This window comes from Haplochromis burtoni, unplaced genomic scaffold (genome assembly GCF_018398535.1).
Source record: "Haplochromis burtoni strain Fernald_Lab_line unplaced genomic scaffold, NCSU_Asbu1 Contig_42, whole genome shotgun sequence".
Taxonomy (NCBI): Eukaryota; Metazoa; Chordata; class Actinopteri; order Cichliformes; family Cichlidae; genus Haplochromis; species Haplochromis burtoni.
In genome coordinates this window covers 1,005,428-1,030,688 of record NW_024582403.1, presented here as the reverse complement: position 1 = coordinate 1,030,688, position 25,261 = coordinate 1,005,428, and the positions used below count along the sequence as shown (strand labels likewise).

Genomic DNA, 25,261 nt, shown 5'->3' with positions numbered 1-25,261 from the left:
CACACACACACACACACACACACACACACACACACACACACACACACACACACACACACACACACACACACACACACACCAAACAGAAGCTGGAGTCATTTTAGTGGTAGACAGGATATGTGAGCTTCAGCTAACAGTTATTGCTGGGATAGCCTTTCATGGTTCTAGGTTGGACACCAGCACCGCAGTGGTGGAAGAGGGGTAAACGGCTCCCCAGAAATTGGCCCAGAGTCCTTTCCTCTTACGTCACCACTGTATGAGCACAATATCCACTCTCCATTATCCCTTCAGTGTGGGGCCATACTTATCTTTGTTTCTGTTTGAAAACCAAGTAGAATTTCCCAAATCAGCTGCTAAACTTCACCTTTACTAATAGACTTTTTGATGACTGTTTTCTTTCATTTAAAAAAAAAAAAAGGAAAATTACTTTCTCAGTTGTTTTAAATTAAATCTATGTGGCCTGTGGTCATGCCAGGACAGCGCTCTCACACCATTTCCAGCTTGTTTAAATAAGCTAAGCTATCCAGTTGCTCCACTATTTCATCCTGACTGTTCCATGAAAAGACTGAATAACAGGCGCACTGTTTCCTTAGCTATACATGTAACATGACTGTACGCTCAGATCTGTCAGGCCTTTTAACTTTCCCTTTGGGCATTTCTGTTATTAATCATTTGAACTGTCAGCCCAAGAGTTAAAGCTGCCCCAGTAATATGCATCGATGTCTTCGTGGAACGCTTGTTTTTGTTCTGGCTGTCACACCAGCGTCCCAGATCATGCTGTTGCATATATTTAGCTTGTCAGTCAGCCTGCTTCAGTTTCGAGCAGCACCCAGTGTAGCTGTTTAGTGCAGTGGATCCAGCAGTTGTACAGCAAAACCGCTGTAGGTGTAGAGGTCCATACAAACATGATATGCTCATGTTTAGCATTCTTCCATGCAATACTCTTGGCTCATTGTACCTGATGTTTGTTTGTGGTGTCACTCAGCTCAGTAGGTTGCAGGTGATCATGAATGACTTCTCTTATGAATGACTGAGTGAACTCACTAACCTCACTTACCTATGTCAACACAGAAGTGGTAGAAAGTTTTGCATGTGTTAAACGCTGTGGTTGTTCTTGTTTGTGTGTTTATTTGGTGGCGTGCTGGTGTATCTGAACAGGAAGCAGCAACAGTAGCAGAAGCAGCCCCAGCGCCCGAGGCGCCTGCTGGCACAGCGGCCGACTCTGAGCCCGAGGAGCCCAAAGACACCGAGACGGAGGAGAGTGTGAGTTAACGCAGACGAGGCAATAGTTGGAAGGAACAAAGTTTGACAGCACCGCTCGAGATTCCAGTTTACAATAACCCCGACTGGACTCGGGGAATTGGCAACTCTAATTCTGATACATTTGTGTGAACGATGTGTCGCAGACCTGCCAGTTTCTGTGGGCTCTGGGGGAGTAATTCTGCCACTTTGTGTTTTATTTTCATTAGCATTAACACTCAATGGCGATTAAACACCACTTCAGGAAATTTATCTCCTTCTCCTTCTTTGGTTTTTCTCTATAGAAGTCCTCCAAACACAAGAAGAAGAAGCAGAAAAAAGAGAAGGAAGAGAAGGAGAAGAAAAAGAAAAAGAAGCATCATCACCATCACCACCACCACCACAGCGATGGAGGTGGAGAGGAGTCTGTGCAGAATGGCACCGTCGAGGAGGAGGAGCCTCTGCCGGTCAGTGTCGAACAACCACAACATTAAACTTAACCGATCATTATTTTTAATTTGTAAACTATGGGTTAGGTTTCCTAAATCAGAATCGGTACAGCAAAATGTACACGTACAAAGAATTAGGCTCATTCTTTTTCTTCGTTGCTCTCAATTTACTTAACAGAATAGATAAGAAACATTACTGATAAAAGCACGACACAGACAATAGCAATTTGTATAGCATATTTAAATGTGCAGTGCGCCAAGATCTTGGAATAAAACATTTACCAAGCTGGGGATGGATAACTGGTTACTATACAGTATATACATGAGGAATTGATGATATAGATGTATAGGTATGTACAATACCATATTGATACGTACAACAAAACATGTTCAGCACTCTTTGGTTTTAGCATTTGATGGATGTTAAAGTAGAGATGATATGAGTGAAGTAAAAATTAAATTGGCATCTTTGTGTCATTCCTCTTCGATTGAAAACAGACAAACAAAAGCTTACTGACCTCAAAGACACGAATAACTCAAAGCCGCATGTAGGCAGTATAATTTATCATCATTCATCTGAGCTCCACTGGGTAAACCCACTTACTGCTGCCAGCACACACTGCCTTCCTTGTTATATAGCAGCTAGGTAGGAGCTCCTGTTGCCTAGTTAGCATGCTTAGTGGCTGAGAACGCCTCCTCTGACCTGAGCTCTTCTCTCCTTTCAGCCCATGTCCAATTACTGCCTGCTGGCTGAGAACTCCTACATCAAGATGGTGAGTGATGGTGACTGCGATGCCAGGCTTTGGAAATTTGTTTTGCTCTCAATTTGTTAAAATAATTCCGGTCTCATTTTGGCCATGGAAACATTTAATTTTCGAATTTAATTTTTAGCATCCAAAGCTGCTCATGCCTTCTCCAATCTGATAGTTTGCATTGTTAATTAAAATGCACCAAGGGAACCAGATTGTGATAAATATTCTGCTTTATTTCGACATGTTGGGTTCTTCTGTTTACTTTAGTGAGACGATAAATAAAATAATTTTCTTGCTACATTATAGCGCACATTTCTTTCTAGATGCTGAGAAAGAGAAACGTTGTTGTTTCCAAGATCCAGCATGTGGAGTAATTAGAGTTAAAAAACCCAAAAAGAACTATCATATACAGATTTCTTTTTCTCTTCCTCTCTTTAAAGATGATGGAGGATGCTGATCAGGTATTGGTTAAAGTTTTGTCCTAGATGTGTTTCTCTCTGGTCTCGTTGCTCTTTACAGGCCTTCCTCCTTGGGCAGACTAATTTATGTTTCTCTAGCGCAGCAGCGCTCAGTTTCTGAGAATGATTCTGTCCTTGTGATTATCTCCTTGTGTTCACTTCTTGGAAATGGTGATGTGTGCTCTGGATCTGGGTAATGACTCTGATTTGCCTTGTTAACACTGTGTAAAGAGAGGAAAGATGAGACCGTAATTCACTGTTCCAAAATCCACGTTTAGCACTTTCCTTGTTTTCCCTCTTCCCCGTAAGGTGTGTGACATCCAGGGGAACCTACAGGATGGCAGTCAGGTGGTGGTGTCTGTCATCTTTGAAAATAAGAGTGACAGCTTCCTCAAATCCATGGAGTTCAATGTGCTGGACTCTCTGAACTCCAAGCTGCAGAGGCCAGAAGGGTCAGGTCCACATGATGGCCTCACCGTCCCCTTCCAGCTTCCCCCTGGTCAGTTATTATCTAAAGAAAAATCGTGTATGAATCCATCCATCCATGACTGTGAATTAAAAGCCCATAGCCCCCCTCAAATATTTAGTATTCATATTTTGGAGGGGCATCCAATCAGAAGTAAGTTAGCTTAAACTGAGGTTGAATAGAGCTGAAAGAGTTTTTGTTTGTTTCTTTTGTTCAGGCAGATTATTATCTGAGGCCCAGGATAAGATAAATTAGTATTACTTAAACCATGTAAAGCTAGTCTAGCATAACCCAAGATGGAAAATATGGGGTTGGAAATGGGCATCATACTTATCCTTTGCTATAATATTGGCTTACTAAAAAAATAAAGCATTTTCCTGGTAATTGTAGTGGGGCTTTTCAGAATAAATGTCCATCCTTTTTACTGAGTTACAGATGATTCAAGCAGCAACTTAAAAAATTGTATTATATGAGTTTTTAAAGTTGTTGAGTTCCACAATTTGATGCTGAGAGCTTCTGTTTTTTCTTGTAGGAGTGTCCAATGAAGCACGATTTGTCTTCACTGTGCAGAGCATCGTAATGCCGCAGAAGCTGAAAGGAACCCTCACCTTTATTGTAAAGGTTCGTAGGAAAAGCAAACAAGTGCCGTGTATACTAAAAAGAAAACAAAATCTAATGAAAAATCTGAAATCCAAATGAAACGCAAACAAGATTGACAGGATTTTTCATACGTTATTATTAAACCTGTGGCTTAATTAATTAATCTTTTGTATTTGTGATACTAGAGTTGGCCTAGTAGCAGATGAGTTAATTCCGAGACCTATGAAGGAATCAAACAGGTGTTTTTAATATGCCGTTTTGCTCCATTCCCACAGAACGAGGACTCCTCCACTCATGAGAAACTGGACTTCAAACTGCACTTTACCTGCACCTCCTACCTGATCACTACTCCTTGTTACAGGTTGGTTATGCCACTCCTCCATTCATATCAGAGTTTCAGTGAGTCATTTAAACTTTTTAAAGAAGCTGTTGAAACTCCTCTCAAAGTGTTTCCAGGGAGAAATCTTTGGAGTGGGAGAGTTTGTAGACTGAGTGGTGAGACTGTGGTTTAAGCGTGGCAGTAGAAAATGGCCATCTTTGAGGAAGAATAAATATCAGTAAATTTCACTTGTACTTGTTTTAAGATAGAGCTTGTGTGAAATTTTAAATTAAAAAGATCAAGAACCACGGTCTGGGAATCATTAAAATCTGTTGAATCTTCGTTAGATTTTAGTAATGGAGAAATCTAAAACTGACTTCTTTTTGTTCTTTTGCTCTCTCAGTGATGCGTTTGCAAAGTTGCTGGAGTCGGGAGATCTGAAGAGCAGCTCTGTCAGACTGGAGGGAGTTAACATGCCCTTCCATCACCTTCTGGCCAGGATCTGCTTCCACCACCACTTTTCTGGTACCTTTACATTATCACTTTTTTCGGGGGACCTGAAACCTGTGCTACTTCACATGCAGGAAATTACAATCATCAGAGGGGAATGTTTGAAAAGTGTATTAATTCTGATGCGCTGCATTTGTGATTGTGCTTCTTTCTCGTCTTTGATTAGTTGTGGAGAGGATCGACTCCTGTGCCTCCATGTACAGCAGGTCTATCCAGGGTCACCATGTCTGTCTGCTGGTCAAAACTGTAAGCGACAATAACATAAATCTGAGTTAAAACCGAAGATGAAAAGAGTTTTCAGGTGGTGATGCTGACATTGTCCCCCACTTCTCTCCCCCTCTCTCCCAGTCTGGTCAGACTGTGTCCATTGACGCTAAATGTGACGAGCCAACGCTGCTTGGGAATGTGCTGGATGAGATCAAGCAGACCTTCTCTCAGTGCTGATTGTGTCTGACAGCCGAAGGGTGCCCCACCCCCACCCTACCGCTCCATCCCGCCCCTCCCTCACTGAAACACAACATAATCACGTTACGAAACACTGCGACTGGCACTTCCAGTATCGCCCTATTTATTAGTCTGCAGATTTGCAAGATTTCTTTCCCCTTCTCAGCTTCTCCAGCGCCCCACACTTTGCCCCTCTTTGCACTCTGTGGTCACTCCCTCACACTTGATGTTGCTTTACAGACTCATTGTGTACATGCTTCATCTTCTCTGCAGTGTCATTTTCATTTTTACTTCCTAGTTTTCGAACAGCCGCCCTGTTGCACCCCGACTCTAACTGAGCTCCCGTTTCTGGACGCCTGGCGTCCTCTTCTCTTTCCTGCGTCTCTTTCCGCCCTCCACTCTGTCGGGAATTCAATCTGTGACGGTCGCGTCATGTAATGTTGACAACTGGACTTTTGCTGTTAATGGTTGAATTGTATTTTTACTGTTTTGACGTTTTTGTCTTTGGTTTGTTTTGTTGTTTTGTCTTTTCTTTTTCTTTATCTTTGTCTGAAACCTGACTGCGCCTTCATGTAATCCCCTTCTTTACTGCTCACTAAAATCTGTGTGTGCTGCTCATCTGTGTAGGCCTTGAAAAAAGATAAATCAGGTGATTGACTCTTTTTTCGGACTAGATGGGCGCTATAACCTGCTCACCCACCACTGACCTGGTGCCTGGAGAAGACCAGACACTGGGCAAGTGCAGTGAGAGGAGAGCAGAGGTGAAACCAAAGCTACAAATAAGGCATGGGTTTTAAGCTTGTATCGGGGTGCTTTTGCCCTACTTGCCTCTTGGCGAGGCTCAGAGCAGATCTGCTGGTGTTTAGTTGAACCGAATCCTTGTGTCTCTACGGGTGATTGTACAGTAGTTCAGTAGTTTTGCTCTGTGCCTTAGCCCTGCAGTCTGACCTACTCCGGCACTTCATAAGTCTTGTAGAGCCCCCACCTCTCCCCTGAGTGCACTGATCTAACAGTGCTAAACTGCAGATTGACCCTCCCCAAGGACTTTGAACATATCATTCCTTTTGCAAATCCAGTGCAATGTGAGGTTTCTATTACACCTGACAAAGCCACCTGTGTTCTACCACGCATGGATGGTTTAGTTATTGTATAGAAGATGTAATAATATTGTAAAGCAGGATGCTGTTCTTTGTCTGAAGGCAAGTCGTCACTTGGCCAACGTGTTCACGGAATAATCTGACGTAAAGAGCTGACATCACTGTCCTCTGTGGGGGGGAAGACAACCTGTGACAAGTTAAAGGACACCACACTTATACTCTCAGCCTGCCTGTACTGTTTCTTTTAAAACTGCTGGTCTGCATATGAGATTGCTAAAAGTCATTTTACTACTAAGCGGGCGCTGTTAACTGGTCAGTGGCTTGAGGCGCCCTGTGAGTCAGTATTAATCAACACGGCTTCCACAGTAAGGAAGCGTCGCCTCTGTCAGCAGCAGCAGTTGTGTGGTTTTTGTCTGTCCTCATGTGAAGTATTTGCGCCCGTCTCCCTCTCATGCATCACAGAAAAAGCCAGCTGACCCACCCATATAAATCCCCCCCATGTTTCTTTTTCCCTCCAGAAACTGCCTTGCTACTTTGTGTGTATGTGTGTGTTAGGAGAGACTTTAAAGAAAACACAACACCCGACTTCCTGCTGAACTCTGATGTCTTCATTTGGATCATTCATGTTTAAAGCAACCACCCCGTCCACTTCAACTGATCCTTGTAGTAGCAAGAGTGAAAGGGAAAAAAGACTTGGTAGCGTCTCTGTTCATATATATACTGGTAAGGCCCTCCTCTCTTGCATTTGTCTGCTATTGTAGATAAGAAATATAATGATGTCTGGCCTGAAGGTCAAGTCAGCCATTCCACTAGATTTTCAGTAGTAGTCTGAAATCAGAGGTGATCAGCTGTTTTTCAGGAACGTCAGTAGAAAAAAATTATGTACGCGCTCCCTGTTCCTGAAAATGATATCCATGAATCTGAGAAACGACTTCTCTAATCACACGCTGTCCTAATACTGATCATTCTGTGCATACTGTTAGATTAAAATTTGTATATTGCATGATTAGGAATGTACACTTTTATTTTCCTTGTTTCTTTCCCATGGTCATGCTTTCACAGACAAAGATGTCATTCCATTTTCTCTTTTGTTTTTCCTACTTTTTTTTTTTAAATGAGGTTTTCTTGACCATTCTCTATTTTTGATGGTATTGTGTTTTTATCTATTCTAAGTGCAGACAATTAAAAGAAGTGATACCATTGAATGTTTTAAAATTATTAGTCACAGGGGAAGGAAGGGGGTTCTGTTTGGTGTCGCACCACTGAGGACATGGGGCTCACAATAACAGTAGAACAGGTTACGTGAAGCAGTGTACTGAGAGGCAAACCCGCTCTGTCTTAATGCTCTGTTGGTTCAGCTGTAGTGACTTAATCTACCAAGTTTGGCTTGTGACATTGAAATATACTCTCATATGACAGATTTTTGAAGGTCCTGTCTTTTTATTTCTTCATATTCAACTCTACAATGTCATATTCAGAAGGGGACAACATAAATTACATTTCCTTCAAAGAAATTCCACTCAACAAAAAAATAAAAATAAAAAATAAAAGCTGTAAGAAGATGCTGTAGTCCTTTTGTGTGTGTGTGTGTGTGTGTGTGTGTGTGTGTGTGTGTGCGTGTTAAAGTGAGCCAATAAGCATACGAAAAACTAGTTTTGAATGAAATGATAGAAACCTGGAGTGTATACGTGTAGATGAAGATATGTTCTTGGCAAATTAATACCTGTCTCTTTATCAATAAAGCAAGATGTGCCGCTTTGAACTTTAATTCCCAGAAAGCCTAGCAGCAGAAGTAATCGAGACCCCTGACTGACAGCGAGCAGCTGAGTTGAGAAAAGTTGAGCAGACAAAGCCTCAGATTGAAGTTTTATGAAAAAATTGATTGTTTTATCGAAATTGCCGCTTGGCCAACCTCCCTTTCCTCCTTAAGGCACCCGATAAAAAGAGGAGGCTGACAAGCTTTCGGTAGCAAAGATAACCGAGATCAAAATGAATTTCCGGTATAGACTTTCAAAACAAAACTCGCGATTCGAACTGTATTTTTCTCTAAGAGCAAGCAAAAATGGACACTTATGTATGTTTAACTAGAAGTACATTAAACGACACAAAACCTAAAAATAAAGACTCTACCTTCATCATAAACAATGAACATCCTAACTGTAAGGTCTTAAGAAGTTGTTTACCTGAGAGAGTGCAACTAGGGTAAAGGTCAAAAGAGAGAGGGGTAAATTGTGCAGTGCTGTGAGAAAGTATTGGCCCCCTTCCTGATTTTTTTTTTCTTTTTTTTTTTTGCATATTTGTCTCACTAACATGTTTCAGTTTAAAGAAATGTTAGGCAAGCTAAACAAATGCAAAATGCAGTTTTAAATGATGGTTTCATTTATTAAAGGAGAAAAGCTATCCAAACCTGCCCTGTGTGAAAGAGCTAGTAACCTAATAACTGTTTGTGCCAGCCAGTGAGATCTGCAATCAAGCATTTGTGAAAACTGGCAATGAGTCTTTCACACTGCTGTGGAGGAATTTTGGTCATGAGAAAGTAAGTTTATCAGACCTGGACTTTGATTAGGCAACCACAAAATCAAAACTTTAATTTTCCTTTCAAAGGTGGACTTGGTGAGATATTCTCCTTCAGGATTTTCTGGCAGACAGCAGAATTCATGGGTCTATCATTTACAACAAGTCACCCAGGTCAATTCCATTTCCCAGGTTGGATTCTGTAGACCGACACCCTTTCTATTTTCAAGGTTTAAAACTTTTGATAAAGCATTTAGTTGGGGCTGGATCAGCTGACCCTGACTCCTCCCTTAATTATGCTGCAACAGGCCAATAGTCTGTTGGGGGCTTCCTGTGATGCACTGAATGTTTCTTCTTCACTTACCTTATTCACTCACTATGTGTTTACACCCCACTCTGCATTTAATCAGTAGTTATTATTAATCTCTGGCACAAACACAAATGTTTGTGTTGTTCTGTTTTCCTTCTCTCACCCCCAACCACTCGATGGATACCCCTGCCTGAGGTTTCTTCCTGTTGTAAGGGAGTTTTTCCTTCCCACTGTCACCAAGTGCTTGCTCACAGGGGGTGGTTCATTGTTACAGTTTTCTCTGTATTATTTTAGGGTCTTTATCTTACAGAATAAAGTGCCTTGAAGCGACTGCTCTTGTGATTTGAAAAATGAAAGCATCTTTTAAAAACTTTGTTTTGTATTTATATGGGTTAAACTATGATAAATATAATATTCTTTTATTAATGACATAATATCACAAATTTGTTTGACGATCTCAAACAGACAAGTTTGAAAAATTAGCAACAAAAAAAAAGAATTCAGGAAGGGGGGCGGGGGGTCACAGCTGTCTGATATGGGCTACTGATACTTTAGAGTTTTATTTTGAAGAATGTCACCGGAAATAAGGCAAGTAATGCCTTCGACTTGATAACGGTAGGTTCATGGTCGTTAATAACTGGGGCTCCGTTGGATTGTTCACAACAACAGAGAGGAAGGCGCACCAGCTCCGGCCAAATAAAGCCCAGCCGCGTTTTGGCACCGCACACAAACGGAAACCAACCGTTCCTGCGTGACGAGCTCCGTTCTTCTACTGTTAGCTGTTGTTTGTAACGAGCTAGCTTTGTCCTTCGCAGTCACAGCTGTGGTGGGTCGCTGATATATTTTTTTTTATATATAAAAATCGCCGTGGAATATGGCTCAGAATAGACATCATGTAGCCAGTTCCCAAAAAGCATTAATGCTGGAGATGAAAAGTCTCCAAGATGAGCCGGTCGAAGGGTTCAAAATAACTTTGGTGGACGAGTCGGACCTGTACAACTGGGAAGTAGCGATATTCGGACCCCCGAATACACACTACGAGGGTGGTTATTTTAAGGTGAGTGGCTAATGTTAGCTAGCAGTCCGTCTATTGTTCTTTAACTGGTTAGTTTTACTGTATATTTCAGTAATTTGATCATACAGGGCAACCAAGCGACCAACCTCACCCTTCATGTAACCGTTTCCACCAGCAGCAGGTAATAGTTAATAACGTTAACTTGGCTAATTGCCCCCCTGTTTAGCGTTATTGTGACAAATACTTCTTTGTTTAACTTTAAACCAACAAGACTCCATGAGAACTTTGTTGCTTGGGCATATTTTTTCATCAAAACACAGATTAGGTCTCTTACAGATCTTACATGTGCCCGAGTTACTTTTTTGTTGGCCTGAAACAAAAGGTTGTTGAGCATAACCGCCTCCAGCACTACCTTGATAGTTAAGCTCATCTTCTATCTCGCTAATTCAATCCTTTTCTTTGTGTTCATCATTACAATTCAGCAGCTCTGGCTTGAGTACTTTTTTTTTTTTGTTGGTTATTCAAATGTACCATACATACATGCATGGTACTAACCTAAATGGCTTCCAGCCTTAACTTGTCTAACTTGTGTAGTGACTCATAATTTGTTTTCTCGTCTACTTCCTCCCTTGAGAGTAAAGATGCGTTGGTTTTGTTCCTGTTTAGCAGAATTTGTGCTGATTATAAACCGCCGCCATCGTATTTCCGTCTTCAGAAGATTTCTGCGGCTGATGTTTGAGTGTGCCATTTCTCTGCCCTTTAACCCCCTGAGTACTGACCATTAAGTAGTGTTTTAAAGTTCTAGTACAAGTATTTATATTGGCATGTCATGTTTTCTAATTCTAACGTTCAAACGTTGCAACTCACTGGAGTCAGAATCAGAATACTTTATTGATCCCTGGGGGAAATTATTTATTGTTTTTGGTGCTGTGATGCTCATCCTGGAGGGCGATTGGATTCATTACTTTGTTTATGTTTAGTGCAATAAAGCCCCAAGTAGCTGTGCTTCAGATTTTTTTGTTTTTATTTAATTTAATTTTTTTCACTGTGTATAAAAACAAACAAACAAACAAACAGATGACAAGCCTTTTATTGACGTGGCACAATAATGTTTGCTTGAAACCTGAATATAATTTGCAGAAAAGCAAAGTAACAAATTCTGCACGATTGCTTTACAATGACTTGGTTTTATTTCCTCCCAATGCTAAGCCTGTGTTGTATCCATACAACAGTTGTTAAGCTGTAAATGATTAATATTGTCTGCAGACCTCATGTAACACCACCCTTCTTGCACACTGTCCCTTCAGCTGTCCTGAGGTTTTTTTTGTAGTTCCAGTTCTTAAGAAGCAGTCTTCATTTTGCCTCTGCTCTTTTTAAAGCCTGTAAGAGCAAATGGAGGGGCCCGACCAGGCTCCCGTAGACGGTGTTCAGTGGGTCTGTGTGGTTGCCGTGTACAGGATTCCTTTGTTGGGCCAGGAATGCACAGCTTGGCTGTGAAATCTGCCGCATGGCTGTGACTCATTGTTCTGTGCTGGGTTTCTATCCGACCAGTTTGCAATATTCAGAAGAGAGAAGGGAGGGGAAAAAAGAGGAGAGGGAAAGAACCACCTCTTTTTGGTGTTCCCAAAACAAACAAAGAGTTATGATTCGCTGTGAGGCCTGTTCATCTGAAGCGGGGCTGATACTGACGTCACGTGCAACCTGGCTGAGTCAGGCGTTTATTTCACATGGGTGTTTCTTTGAAAAAGGCACACCATGACGAACACATTATGCATGCAGGCGGGCACGCACAGAGTGGACCGAGACGTATTGAAGTGTCACTCACACAGGATTAGATAACTGTCCTGGTTGCTTTAGTAAACACACGGTGCAGAAGTAAACACACAGTGCCTGATAATGATAAGCTGACCATGACCTGTGACTTTCATATACTCGCTGGTGCTAACACCCATTTGCTGACTCTGACATTTCTGTGTATTCATGTGAGGAATCCGTTTAGGTTCTGAGACTCTGACGTTTACTGACTTTGGCCTGTAGTAAGCTGTGGTCTTGGGACATGAACAGCTGAGTTGGCCAGAGCAGTGGTTCCCATACTAGGTGCTGAGAAAGGTCAAGGTGTGCTTGGGGATTTAACGACACTACCTGAAAAGGACTGCTAATTAGTAGTGGTGGGGGGAAAGAATCAATACAGCATAGCATCAGTATTTTTTGTGGCAGTATTGAAGCGATACAGGGACACCAAGTATTGATATTTTCTTAAATGATATCAAATATTTTGGGAATACTGGAAACAAGAGGGCACATCTCATGCTCCACCATCCTGTGGTAATGTTAGCTGAGGAAGCTTGCATTAAATCAGCTCAACTGAAAAACCATCCAACACTGGACAAACTTAATTATCTCCTAATTAAGCTAATGGCTCAGTCACAGGAGTAGAAATAGGGCCGCAACCTTCTTGCAACTACAAATCAAAGCATAAAAACGGTGGCTGTCTGGTGATTGAATTATTTTTTTTTGTACATTCTGCAACCGATTGATTGGCGACTAGGCTGCCCGTACCCTCGTGGTGTTGCACGCTCACGACCAGTTTTGGTGGCGAGGTGATTGCACAGGTTAAAGGAGGCACTCTTTCTGCAAATGTTTGCAGTCTGAGTTGTACTGACGGCAATCACTCTCAGAAATAATTGATGTCTAATTTATAAATGCAGGCAAACGGCCAAGATCTAAGTGCAAATGGAATTATATGTGTGTGATATTTTATTTATTTATTTATTTTTGACAATTTATCACAGTAATTGCTGTATTATCAGAAACTGATTGCATCGTATTGGCAACTTGACCCCATTCAACCACAGACTGATAGCAGCATTGACGATGTCATTTCGCAGCAAAAGATAAACTAAAGCAAGATAGTGTTATCTTATTTAAAACTGACAAAGTTTGAGGATGTAATTTGCGGTTAGAAAAAAAGGTGATAAATGTTGCTGTGTTTTTAACACCTTGCAAAATGTTAAAGGTTGCATTAATATTGCACCGTGAGGCTTAAATATGAAAACTTGGGTAATGCAGAGAGTTTAAAAATATTCTCAGTGCAGGAAACTGTGTGTAGATTACACTGAGTGTAATGAGTGTTTGACTCTCACTCTGCTTTTTCTTCTTCTTCTTTCTCCTCACATCTGTTTGTCCCCGGGGATAAGATTTGAGTCACACAGCTAAAAACACTCCACGGCTTTAACAGCTTACTCACCAGCCCAAATCATAGGAAGCATAGTATCACGTATCGAGTGTGACTGCTGCAGAACCTTAGATGTTTGCGTATTCACAGATTTATCTAGTGAGCAGCGACTTGTTGATGATTTGAACTTGAATTGCAGTCCTTTAAAATTAGTTACAGAACATGGACACAATACAAATTCAGCAAAGTTTAACAGCTGTGACAGTCAGAGACGTCATGAAAGAGGCACTGCACTCAAATAGTCCCGAATTGATGCAAGAAGGCAGATGGAATTAGTTTTATTCACCTTTGACTGGTGGTTCAAATATAAAAGTGCAATGTTTTATGTGCAGGTGAGCACTGAAGTTCAGGCTTTAACAATCAGTGTTTTTAAGATGGCTAGTGTGGCAAGAATTGCTTCTGTAAGGACTTTAAGCTAGTGTCCCACCCTGAACACGTGCAAACGCTACAGTTTGCATCACAAAGTGCAGCACTTCCACAAGTGTATTTAAAGCTGTGGGTTTAATTTTGCTGTCGGCAGTACATTTAATGTCTGCCGAAAACCGTAACCATTAGCCACAAGTGAAACAGCCCAGACATTTTTAATTTTGCCAAACGTTTTCTAGAACACACTGACATGAGGCGGGGTCGGCCAGGTCACCAAGTCGTATGACAGAGAGACATTTTTACTTTGCCTGAAACAAAATAGTTTGTTCACCATTTGCTACATTTCTGTATATTTGTACTGCTTCTAATACCTCTGTGTTGGAATAACCTAAAGCATTTCACTGATCGTAGCTCTGTACTCTCCAGGAGGAGGTTTTTGTTTTTTGCCCTCCACTTCAAAAGCAGCAAAAGATGCAGCATTCACTATTTATGTCCACAGATACCGTCATCTAATTATGCTTCGCAGGAAAGTTTCCTGTGGCGACTTGTAGATCTCTCACTATGTGTCAAGTGGCACAGGTCTTTTGAAGGTTGGGTGGAGGGGCTGTGTCAACTTTCTTACTTGAGGTCATAGCGTAAATGAGGGATCTGCAGCTAATACTCTAGAATAAAATACCTTTAATCTTTCAGTGAAGCGTTTTTCTCGACTGACAGACCCCATGTTCACAGCTGTTATGAGAGAGGAGAGCTGCCCTTTGGTTTTTGCCCGGGCCTGCCTGTTTTTGTTTTAAAGCACTTGACAATCAGATGACAGACACTGTTTGCGATCAAGAAGCTGACTTTGTAGTTGCACCTTCCTAATATGCTACAGAATTTGTACATGTTCTCTGTTAGCCTTGCAGTAGCAATAGAAGAGAGTGTAAAAAAAAAAAACCTAACCTGACTGCAGTGTGCCTGGCTGAGCTGCTGGAGTCATGTTTCCCCCTCTGGCTGTGTCACAGAGAAACAAGAGCAGGGTAGAGGGGAGGAAAAAAACCCTCCAAAAAACATGGAATATTGAAGGGGCCAGATCAAGAGCAGGCACAGCCCTTTTCCTTGCAATGCCCCCCCGCTTTGAAGGCGCAGCCTGCTGTGAGCAGAGGTGAGTGTGAGGCTCTGGTAGACGGTTATAACCATCCCCTGAAGCCCTGGCAGTGTGTTCTCTTCCTCTTCCTGTTTGGGCCACTGGTGCAGTAATCATCTCTGAGACGTGGCTCGGTGGGCTTCTTGAAATGTCCTTGTGCTAAGATCACCTAAGAGTTGTTTGAAATATATCTGTATTACAGTTTGCAACAACCAGAAGGACGAGAATTAAAAACAATTGAAGAGAAAGGGGAGTCGGTTGGATCTGAACCTGTTAGTCTCACAGATCTGCTGTGCTGTGTGGAATCTGCTCGGTGCCGGGGCCGTTTTCCTTGTCCTGCATATGTGTGAGAGAGGATAAGGTCTGTGGGGACGGTGAAGAGGTGCACAGGGAGAACAGAATGATTTGTTCTGTTCAGGGTCTTTGCATTGACCTGATTTACTTCGCCTCGCTTGTCATTATCGGCAGGGTGGGCGTGCTCTTTCTCTGACTCGTTCCTTCCTCAAGGCAGCTTTTCAGGTCACAGTCAAAGATTTTCATAGAAAGAGGAAACTGATCTTCACTGTCTATGATGCGACAATAACAAGGGGAGTGTTTTATACGTTTTTGGGGGGTTTTGCCTGGCAAAAGAAAAATCAGCTGCACTTCCTGTCAGCTTCTCAGATGAGATGTTCAAAGTGAATCTCCTTCTGAGAATTAAGGCTGTTAATTGGCTGCTCGGGCCAATTATCAGGCATGACATGCAAACCAGCATACTTCAACAGATACTCTGAGAATAGCACTGTGTTTTGGGTAAACGTCTTGGTTGAGCAGCTGTATGGGAAGAGACTGAGGTAAAGACTCAGAGCAGGACCGTAGATGCATTTGAAAAGAGAACGCTGATATTGGGCATCGAAGACCCTGCTGCAGTGTCCTCGCTCCTTCTCCTCCCGTGTTTCTTATCTTCTGTCTGTTTGGAGCTGAAGCGGCTCACAGCTGCAGAGCAAATAAGCCAACCAAGCAGCCTGTCTTTGCTTGGGCCACTTCTTTACCTCATCTATGCATTATCTCCTCTATCCACATCCATCTGCAGCCATCAGCTGTAGAATAGGTAGTCATATGTAAGGTAGGTCAAGGAGCTGTTTTAGAACAGGAAAACAGTCTGAAGCCTCTTGCTTGCAATGTGAAATCACACTCTTTCCTTTCGCTCATGGTTATTGTTAATGCATATCCCTACCTTCCTGCTTTCTTATTTGCTCTCAGGCTCGCAGGGTTATGATGAATGGGACTATTTTATGGGAAGGGTTGCCACATGGGTCTCTCAGCCCGAGGTTAAAAACTGAGATATTGATTCAACTTATTTATTCAGACGTACAGATTTGGCTATTTCTTGACGGGCAGGGTGAGTTTGTCTCACCACAGAGCTGTGTTCTTCTTTTGAACTTCCCCACAGTTGGATAGAGTATAGGATTTCTTCCACATCTGATCACCTTTTGGTTTCACGGTATCTCGGTGGCTTTGAATAGATTTGGATGAAACTGCTTAGATGGAAGGCTCTCTGCCAGAGGTGTAAAACAAATTTTAATGGGGGTTTGGGGGAGTAATTCTAGTTTTAATCCATGATATGTCCTGTGAAGTAGTTGCAACCATCTTAAAGAAGCATGTTAGAGACTCATTCACTGTTTGTTTGGGGAAAAACAGGCACTGGAAGGATGTTTCGGCACACTCGGCCAAAACCAGTCCTTGTATTATCTGTTGAGTCAGAACAGATGAAAATGAAGGAGCATTTACATAACACTTTTGTCTACGTTACCACTGGAAGTGCTTTAGGCTACAAGCTATATTTCCCCATGCGTTCATACTGTGCTTTAGTCTTTGCATTTTGGCTGTGGATATGCAAAGCTGACTCCCAAAAGGCCCACCTGACCAGGAGATTGAAACCCAGAACTTTCTCACTGTGACCGAAAGTGTTGTTGAATGGCTGCTGATGATTAGTGTGGTTTATTTAAAACATCCTTACCGGTAAATGCTGTCACTGTCAGCTTATTTATTGAGCTCTAAATTACAGCAGATATTTGACTATCTATGGACATGCTGTGGAAAGGGGGAGCAACGGAGGGCCAGCTTTCCAAAATATACAAACTAGTGTCTCCTTTGCCCCATTTCCAGCCAGGGGACTGATATGATCTTACTGCTTATATTGTTTTGGACTAAAAACTAAGCAATCACTGTTGCTGTATGGCCTCCTCCCCCTTCCTCCACCCTCCTGGCTAGCTGCTATGTGTTGCACTGCTGCTAGGCTGTAATGTGTACAATGTTGGCTTGAACTCTGCACTCTGATGGGTCGCCAGTTATCTGGCAAGGCCGGTCAAACTCGGGGGTTTTATTTTTTTCAGGCCCTCTTCTCTCAGGATTGTCAACACTTCCTCTCTGCCCTGCTATGATATGGAGAGCGCAGGTTAGGATAAGCAGGTTGACTGAATTTATCTTGTGTTGTTAGTCGGGATGTACAAACACACTCCTTCATGACAAAGACTCTTAAATGCAGAGTATTCTGTGACTATCAACAAGTCACTCAGTGTTTTGCACAGATAAAACATTTGGCTGCATGCTCGAGGGTTAAATTAGGCGAAGCGGTCAAAGAAGGCTCAAAGCTTATAAAATTATATAGAGCCCAACCCCCTTTAGTTCAAATGAAATCCCCCTCGACCTCCTCCCACTACTGCGCCTCCAACACCCCTGCTGCCAGTTCACTCCCTCTCCTGCTAGTTGGTTCACTTTGGCGAGGACCAGCTGACCATGCCGAATCAGCAAATGTACACGGGTGTGTGTGAGAGAGACTTTGGCGGGGGGGGTCAGAAGGTTTCATGATGTGAGTGATGCGTTCGTGTATAATAAGTCCTGTTGGTGTGTGTGCTCCGTCACCGTCTCTCCCATGGCACGCTTTATGGAAAACGGAGGAGTGGTCTTCCACACAGGATTTACACTGTGTGTCTGTGTGGTTGTTTTCAGCGTGAGGACACATAATGGCAGAACATGAGTGTGAGTACTGGATTGTCTTGGGTTGCAGTGACAGCTGGAGAGGACAAACACAATGTCTTTATACCAGCACCATTACCCCCCCCTCAGCCTCCGGTGTTTCTCTAAGCTCCACGCGCTTTGCAGCTGAACGGACTGCAAGCCTCCATCCCTCCCTTCCTCCACACCGTATTACATTACACTGTCATTAGCTATGTTTTGCACTGACCCTGTAGCTACTATTTAGAGGTTTCTTTCAATCACGACTGGCGCTGATCAGCGTGATTGTGGAGGTCTTCAATCAGCTGCTGCGCGTTGGCACCCGCGCTGCAGTGTAGGGCTTTGTGAAGAGAAGCAGTCAAAATAAAGCCCTCTCTCCTTGGCAGCTGTGTCTGTACTTGTGTGGTTATCTTTTTGAGGACCACTTCAGTTTTAGACCTTGGAAGAGAGAACATTATGGCTTGGCTTATCTGACACAGGACTGTTTGGGGCACATGTTAGGTTGGGTTTTGATGGTTAAAGTAACGCCTAGGGCGTGCATTATGTCAGTGAATACCCCGACAGAGAGCCACACACATGCATGCTTTTATTTCTTCTGCAGAATCATTTAGACTTGCAGTGTGTTCTTGCAGTTTTTTCTGACCGTGCGTGTGCGTAGATCCATTACACAATGTAAGCAAATGGTGCCAAGACTGTCTTTAATTAAATGCCTAACTGTGGGTAAAGCAATCATCTTGTTGCTCGGTTGTACTAATTAGTTTAAATGGTTACCAGGCGGTGACAAGGGAAATTGGTCACAACTTGTCTGTTCATGAGAGAGAGAGGTAAACACTCGTGCTGTCAGTACGCTGCTAATAGGTGTCTTTTCTCACCCCAAGGCTCGGATCAAGTTTCCAATCGACTACCCGTACTCTCCACCGGCTTTCCGCTTTCTCACCAAAATGTGGCACCCGAACATCTACGAGGTAAATCTGAATTTAAAATAAATTTAAAAAAAGAGAGAGAAGTGTGACTGTCAAACGTTGACATTTTTGTGATTCCAAGTAGATTTTTCTTTTTTGTTTTTTTTTTTTTTTTTGTTTTTTCCAACATGTAGCCCTAATATTTGAATCTTTTCGCGCTTCTTAAAGGTGACTGCTTGTCTGAACATGCTTGTTTACTATCTCATGTCCCTAGAACGGGGATGTGTGCATCTCCATCCTTCATCCACCAGTGGACGACCCACAGAGCGGTGAGCTGCCATCGGAGAGGTGGAACCCCACGCAGAACGTCAGGTACACGTCAGGCTCTGGAACAACTCAAGAAAAAAAAAGAAGATGATGATCTGCAGAGTTTTTTTTTTTTCTTTTTTTTTCTTTTTTTCTGGCTTGTAGCGAGACCATAATGAATTTTTAATTGATTCATTTAGATGCATAGTGCATTTTTTGTCTGTCGGGATTTTGCTTTCATCATAGAGTGGGAACGTTTGAACAGATCTGGAGATGCACTGGCTGTGCACCTGCTAAAGAAGGTCATTGGCCGTGGCCAGTCATGCTGATCATGGAGGATCAGGGGAGGAGCTAGACAATGTTTGTAGCCGGGCACAGACATTTTCTTACATTCGGGCGGCATTGTTGTCTCTCCTTGCTACTGGATGTAATACCAGCTCTATGGGTACATTTGTGAGCCTCTAAACAGCTTCACCATTACTCAAGTGTGGTGGCAAGACAGCAGCTACATTATGTACTTTGGGAAATGAATTTCTTTACTGCAATTTTGTCCACAGTAATGAAGCCTCAGAGCTGAATATTACAAAAGCAGTGCTGCATTTTTGCCTACAGAGCAGAAAATGTAGATGGCTGAGTCCAGATCCTGTAGCATGAAAACAGGATGATTGTTTGAGGCCTTTTCTCAGCTTGCTGCAGTTTAAATGCAGCAAACACCCAAACATGATGTTTAATTCATACGTCTTTATTTCTGATATTTGCGTGACACAGATTGAATTACTTGGTCCCTCCAGATTCTCAGTTGTCTTTTTTTTTTTCTGTGCTCAGCGTAGACAAAATCCACTACGGCTGTGTCTTTCATAAAGGATCCTCCGACTGCTGCAGACAGAAGCGACAGATACAAAAGCAGCTTAATATTATTTACAGGAGGAGAGTGTGTAAAAATGTTTTGGAGGATCAAACAAACTGCCCACCCATGTTTGTGTGACTGGTCTCTTAATCACAGCTGTGTTTAGGCCAATAAAGTCAAACGCAGCAGCAGAGGCAGATGATCAGAGGGTTAACAGGCTGCTCGTCTGACCCTGACCTTCATCTCCCTCCTTCCCTCCCTCACCCTCTCTCCCTCTTTTTGTCTGTGTACGTCTGTCTTTCCATTTCTGTACACTTCTGCTTCCTGCACTCAGTGTCTCTTGTCTCGTCTTACCTCCATCTTTGCTACTCTCCGCCCCGTTTCCTTCTCCTCATCCTGTATTGCCTTCAACTATTTTAATCACTCGTTCCGCTGTCGGCCTCTCTCTCAGGACCATCCTGCTCAGTGTGATCTCTCTGCTGAATGAACCCAACACGTTCTCCCCCGCCAACGTGGACGCCTCCGTCATGTACCGAAAGTGGAGGGACAGCAAGGGCAAGGACAGAGAATACATCGAGATCATCAGGTACAGGAAGGAAGAAAAACGCACTCGACTGTCTCCTCACTTCAAACGTTTGCTTGTCTGTACAGTAGAAACAGAGCGCCACAACTGAACTTGCTCATAGCCTCATTTTTATTTCTTTTTTTCACCTCTTCTGTTTCTTCCTTGCGTCTTACAGAAAGCAGGTGGTGGCTACCAAAGCGGATGCAGAGCGGGACGGTGTCAAGGTTCCTGTCACGTTGGACGAGTACTGCGTCCGAACCCAAGTCCCACCCACGGACGACGGCTCCAACCTCTTATACGATGACTACTACGATGACGAGGAGCTGGATGATGATGATGACGACGAGGATGACGATGAGGACTGTTGCTATGATGAGGACGACTCGGGCACTGAGGACTCCTGACCTCGCCCGCCTTGCGATATCGTCCCCCTGCTCGCTGTTCTTGTTCTCAACACCCCCATCCCACCGCTGACCGCCCTCTTCTGTCATGAACTGAACTTTGAATCCCCCTCTCCCCCCTTCTTCCCCAGTACTCACTTAGCACAGCCCCCGTCCACCTGCTGTCACATGTGCAGTCACAGCGTGCGCACTAAAACCCGATGCATTGAAGAAAAGAAGGCTACAGAGTTTTTTCTGCTTGTTTCTTACATGTTTTCTTTTATTTATCTGTTCTTAGTAAAGGTTACACACAATATGCACACTCAGCAGGAAATCTTCAAAGTAATAGTTTTGGTTTCCTCACCTCCTGTTGATCTGCACTTACTAAAAATTAGCTTAGCCTTTTAGCTTCGAGTCCTGTTTCTTCTGCAGGCTTTGAGTGGAACAAATCTGATGTCTGAGTTAATTTTGGTGCAGAATGGTCACACCTGCTCTTAATCACAGTCATCAGGAGACAGGTTCAGGTCGGAGTAAAGCAAGATTTGTGAAGAAAGCTAACGTAGGATAATTGGCCTGCTGTGCGTATGTGTGTCTGCGCGAGTTGTTTTGTTTTTTCTTTTTCTAAAGCGGAGTCGTTTCCGCCTCTGAGCCCCGGATGTGTGTGTGACTCTACTCTAGTTTGCAGGCTGTTCAAAGCCCTGCCATGCCTCACCTCTGACCTTTTAAGCCGCAAGGCTTGTGCTGCTCCACACATGAAAGTTGTCTGCCATTCACACTCTCTTGTGCCTTCCCTAATATTCCACATATGACTGTCCAATGGGATCCATGAGTCATGGCAAACCCCAGTCAGCCAGGCAAGAGGAAAGTGGCATAAGGAGTCAGTCAGCCCCCCCTCCTCCCTGCTCTTTTAATTCTCAGGTGGCGATATTGTGTAAATGGCGCCCTCCTGATGGAGGGAACTTATTTATAGCGGCACCTGTCAGATTTTTCCGAGGTGTGAGTGAGGAAGGTAAGATCGAACAGCTGAACTAAAGAATGGCATGTAGACCAGAACCCCAGAAACGTCCTCTACCGACTGCCACACGGCCTTCGTCGTACAAGCACGCGCTACTAGTGGCTCGGATGCATTAAGAAACCGCCAGCCCAGCTCACTGCTGCTCGTGAAATCTAACGTACTGTATTTAACAAACCTATGCAGTCAGTGCTTGAACTTACTCAATATGCAGTGCTTTAAGCGTGTCAGTAAAGCTGAGCTTTGCAGCGTGTCCCAAACTCCAGCTCGAGTCTCACAAGCAGCCACGTGTCCTTGGTCAGAGACGGACATGTGAAGCTGTGTCGGTCTGTGGTTTGGGATCCCAACTCCTGAGTAGCACAAGTCTCCAGAGCTGAAGAGTTGCATTGTTCACTGCCCTTCACAGAGCTCGCCCCCTGCTGGCGGCTGTGTGTACTGGCATATTTCTTTGCGCCAGCCATTTTGACTCATCAGTATCAATGAATCCTGTTACCTCAAAGGCAAACGGGTGGCAGCTTGATGCAGGATGTGATTCAGAAGAATTAAAAATGGAGACGGATGGGGGAAGGAGGGGGGGGGGCGTCTTGTTTTCAGTCTACTGTACACCATCAGACCCTCTCCTAACTGCCAAGAGTGCTCTGTTACACCCCCGTTACCACCACCCAACAGTATTTCTGGTGTGTGTGTGTGTGTGTGTGTGTGTGTGTGTGTGTGTGTGTGTGTGTGAGTGAGAATACTTGCTGATGGTTTTTTTTTTATTATTTTATTTTTTTAGATGAGCTGAAATGTGCGGAAAAGCAAAACTGGGAAGGTACTGGGATGGGGTTTATCTCTAAGCATGAACGGGAGAATGTGGTTCTTCACTAGCATGCTGTTATGATGTGTTTGTGGTTTTAGACCTGCTATAAGGGTTGGGATTGTGTCCAAGGAAAAATGTCCTCTTAACTCAATTTTATCTGAGCTGCATTTGGAGGAGGGGGGGGGCTGCTTTTCTGTTTTCAGGGTTGTTGTTGTTTTTTTTCTTTGTAATTTGTGGTAAAGGCTGCAATGTTTTCTCTTATATGTATTGACTTTATTGTTAAAAGCCCTTTTGTTGTTCATATAAGACTGAGTAAAGATATGAACCAGTTACACAGATATGAAACGGAAAAGTTGGACAGAGCCAAACTGAGTCGGCACACCATGCAGGGATCGTTACCCGCTACTGTTTACGCCACAGAGTTGTCATTACTGTATAATTGATCAGTGTTTGTTACATAGTTTATGAATGAACCCCTGCCTCTCTATTGTAATGGTTTGCGAGAATGGGATTTTTTTATTTTTTGGGTCAAACTACTGTTTTATCGTCCTTGCTCCCCACACTCTGAGCTCTGGTTGGTGGCAGCCTCACTGAGGGAAACCCAGCAGTTAAGAAAACAACAAGAACCTCAGGAAAAAAACAAAACAACCACCAATAAACAAACCCTTTTCCAGCTGAGTGAACCTGACCCCTGGCAGTCTCACTTTTTGGCTTCAAAGGACTGTTTACAATCTACCTTGATATGCACATGTGGATATTTTGACGATCACTTGATATATTTTTTTTCCTCGTTTTTCTTTTCTTTTTTTTCTTATGGTTTGTAAATCTATTTAAAATCTGAATAAAGCTCTTTATTAGATATTGGCTGATTTTTATTTGTGCATGTGCGTGTGTGCGTGCGTTGGAGATTTTCACGGTCTCATTGGTTTCTGCATTTTCTGTGTCGTCTTGCAGTCACTGAAATGATGATAGTGAATACCATTTGAGGGGAAAACTCATACTTGTCTTGCAGAGGTAAGACCTGTTTCCTTTCTTAATTCATTTTAAAACTTCTGTTTGAGTTGAAGTGTAAGGAAAGCACGTGATGAGGCGTGTACCCCGTAGTCACCCTGCTACACTCAGAGGGTGGTGGAGACTTTTAAAGGATTTCCTGATGCTTTCTGTGTTTTTGTGTTACAAACGTGAGTTTGAGCTTCGTCTCCTCTAAGTGGACGCATTTTCTTTTTCAATTATTTCTTCTGTGTAGGACCTTTTGGATCTTGGCCCAACTGAGGTAAGAGTCCAGCTGCATGCTCTGTGAATTGTGTTTAAACTTAGCTCAGTGTTGCATGAAAGACCCTGGACCCTACAGAGGTTGTGCAGGTAGTCCAGCTCCTTCAGGATGGCACATCAATACATACCATTGCCAGAAGGCTTGCTGTGTCTCCCAGCACAGTCTCAATAGCATGGTGTGTCGGATAAAATCCTTGGCCCCACTGGGTCCTGGTTTCCTCCTAGTACAACCTCATGTGACGAGAGTAAGGAGGCCGCTCCTGGAGGATGAAAGGTTTGATACCAGTCACTGACCCCCTACACCTGAGCTAAATCCTGTGGAACACCACGTCTCGATTCATCCAACGCTGCCAGGTCGCACCTCAGTTGTCCAGCAGCTCCGTGATGCCCTGGTCCAGATCTGGGAGGAGAGCCTCCAGGACACCATCCATCATCTCATTATGGGCATGTATACAAGCCATGTTGAGGTCATACAAACTAGTAAGTACCATTCTGAGTTACTGCAATGACATTTCAGCAAAATGGACTAGCCTTTCACGTCAATTTTTTTTATTTTTTTTACTGTAATTTTTGGGGTATGTTTGAATTCAACCCTCTGTAGGTTTGCTTTCATTTCCATCAAACAAACAAGTTCTGCAGTGAACCATTAACTCCTTTTCTCTGTCCCATTTCTTCTTCTTTTCCTCTCAGCTCGGCACCTGCCTCACAGGGTGAGGAGGATATCTGTGGATTCTTTTTAGTTCTTCATCATTGGAACTGATGGAAATTCAATTGAAATCTAATGTGCTTTCAAAATGTTCCTTTAATTTTTTTTTAACCAGTGTATAAAATGTTTCCATACTGTTCTGGTAACCTGATAAATTCTGGGACTGACTGAGATCGTTTGTCATTTTTAATAGGAAAAGACGCCACTCTATTCAAGACAAGGACACTTGAGTGATATAAGACATGTCTTGAGGGTAATTTTTCAGCTTCTGGCTAAAATTGGTTTTACTTTTTTGTATTAAAACCTTTCAGGAATATCAGGGCTGTGCCTCTTTATCCTTTCATGCCGTGGTCATATGAAGCATGTGTGGCTGATTTGCAGAATCTTTACTGGCAGAGTTGAGATGTTATAATCTTTGTATTCAAAAGTTTACTGTGATCTGCAGTCATACTGAAAGAGAATAATTCAGTGTTCAGACCAAGGACTTTGGTCTGTCAGTAAAAAAAGGTGTGCAAATAACCAAAACCCAGAAATAAAAATATTCTGACTTGCTCCTGAGCTGGAGTTCAGCGACGACG

General features: G+C 43.0%; 2 protein-coding genes across 6 annotated transcripts in view; both read left to right on the top strand.

Moving 5' to 3' along the window:
* Window positions 1–7,754, top strand: part of ap3d1 (adaptor related protein complex 3 subunit delta 1) — a 27,204-nt gene extending 19,450 nt beyond the window's left edge. For 3 of the 5 annotated variants that reach the window (XM_042220067.1, XM_042220068.1, XM_042220069.1), the window contains 10 exons: window positions 1,159–1,263; window positions 1,545–1,706; window positions 2,414–2,461; window positions 2,881–2,901; window positions 3,208–3,397; window positions 3,897–3,985; window positions 4,240–4,325; window positions 4,687–4,808; window positions 4,960–5,039; window positions 5,142–7,754. In XM_042220067.1, the coding sequence (XP_042076001.1) occupies window positions 1,159–1,263; window positions 1,545–1,706; window positions 2,414–2,461; window positions 2,881–2,901; window positions 3,208–3,397; window positions 3,897–3,985; window positions 4,240–4,325; window positions 4,687–4,808; window positions 4,960–5,039; window positions 5,142–5,237 (999 nt within the window). In that variant the 3' untranslated portion in view covers window positions 5,238–7,754. The remainder of the gene's footprint in view (window positions 1–1,158; window positions 1,264–1,544; window positions 1,707–2,413; window positions 2,462–2,880; window positions 2,902–3,207; window positions 3,398–3,896; window positions 3,986–4,239; window positions 4,326–4,686; window positions 4,809–4,959; window positions 5,040–5,141) is intronic. The other 2 variants (XM_005920802.2, XM_005920803.2) reach the window with 1 other exon arrangement.
* A 1,986-nt stretch (window positions 7,755–9,740) lies between these two features.
* cdc34a (cell division cycle 34 homolog (S. cerevisiae) a) lies at window positions 9,741–21,125 on the top strand. The gene is made up of 5 exons (XM_005920807.2): window positions 9,741–10,215; window positions 18,773–18,859; window positions 19,071–19,168; window positions 20,401–20,535; window positions 20,690–21,125. Exons 1-5 carry the CDS (start codon window positions 10,033–10,035, stop codon window positions 20,916–20,918), a joined length of 732 nt encoding a protein of 243 aa, XP_005920869.1. The 5' UTR covers window positions 9,741–10,032; the 3' UTR covers window positions 20,919–21,125.
* Window positions 21,126–25,261: the final 4,136 nt, after the last annotated feature.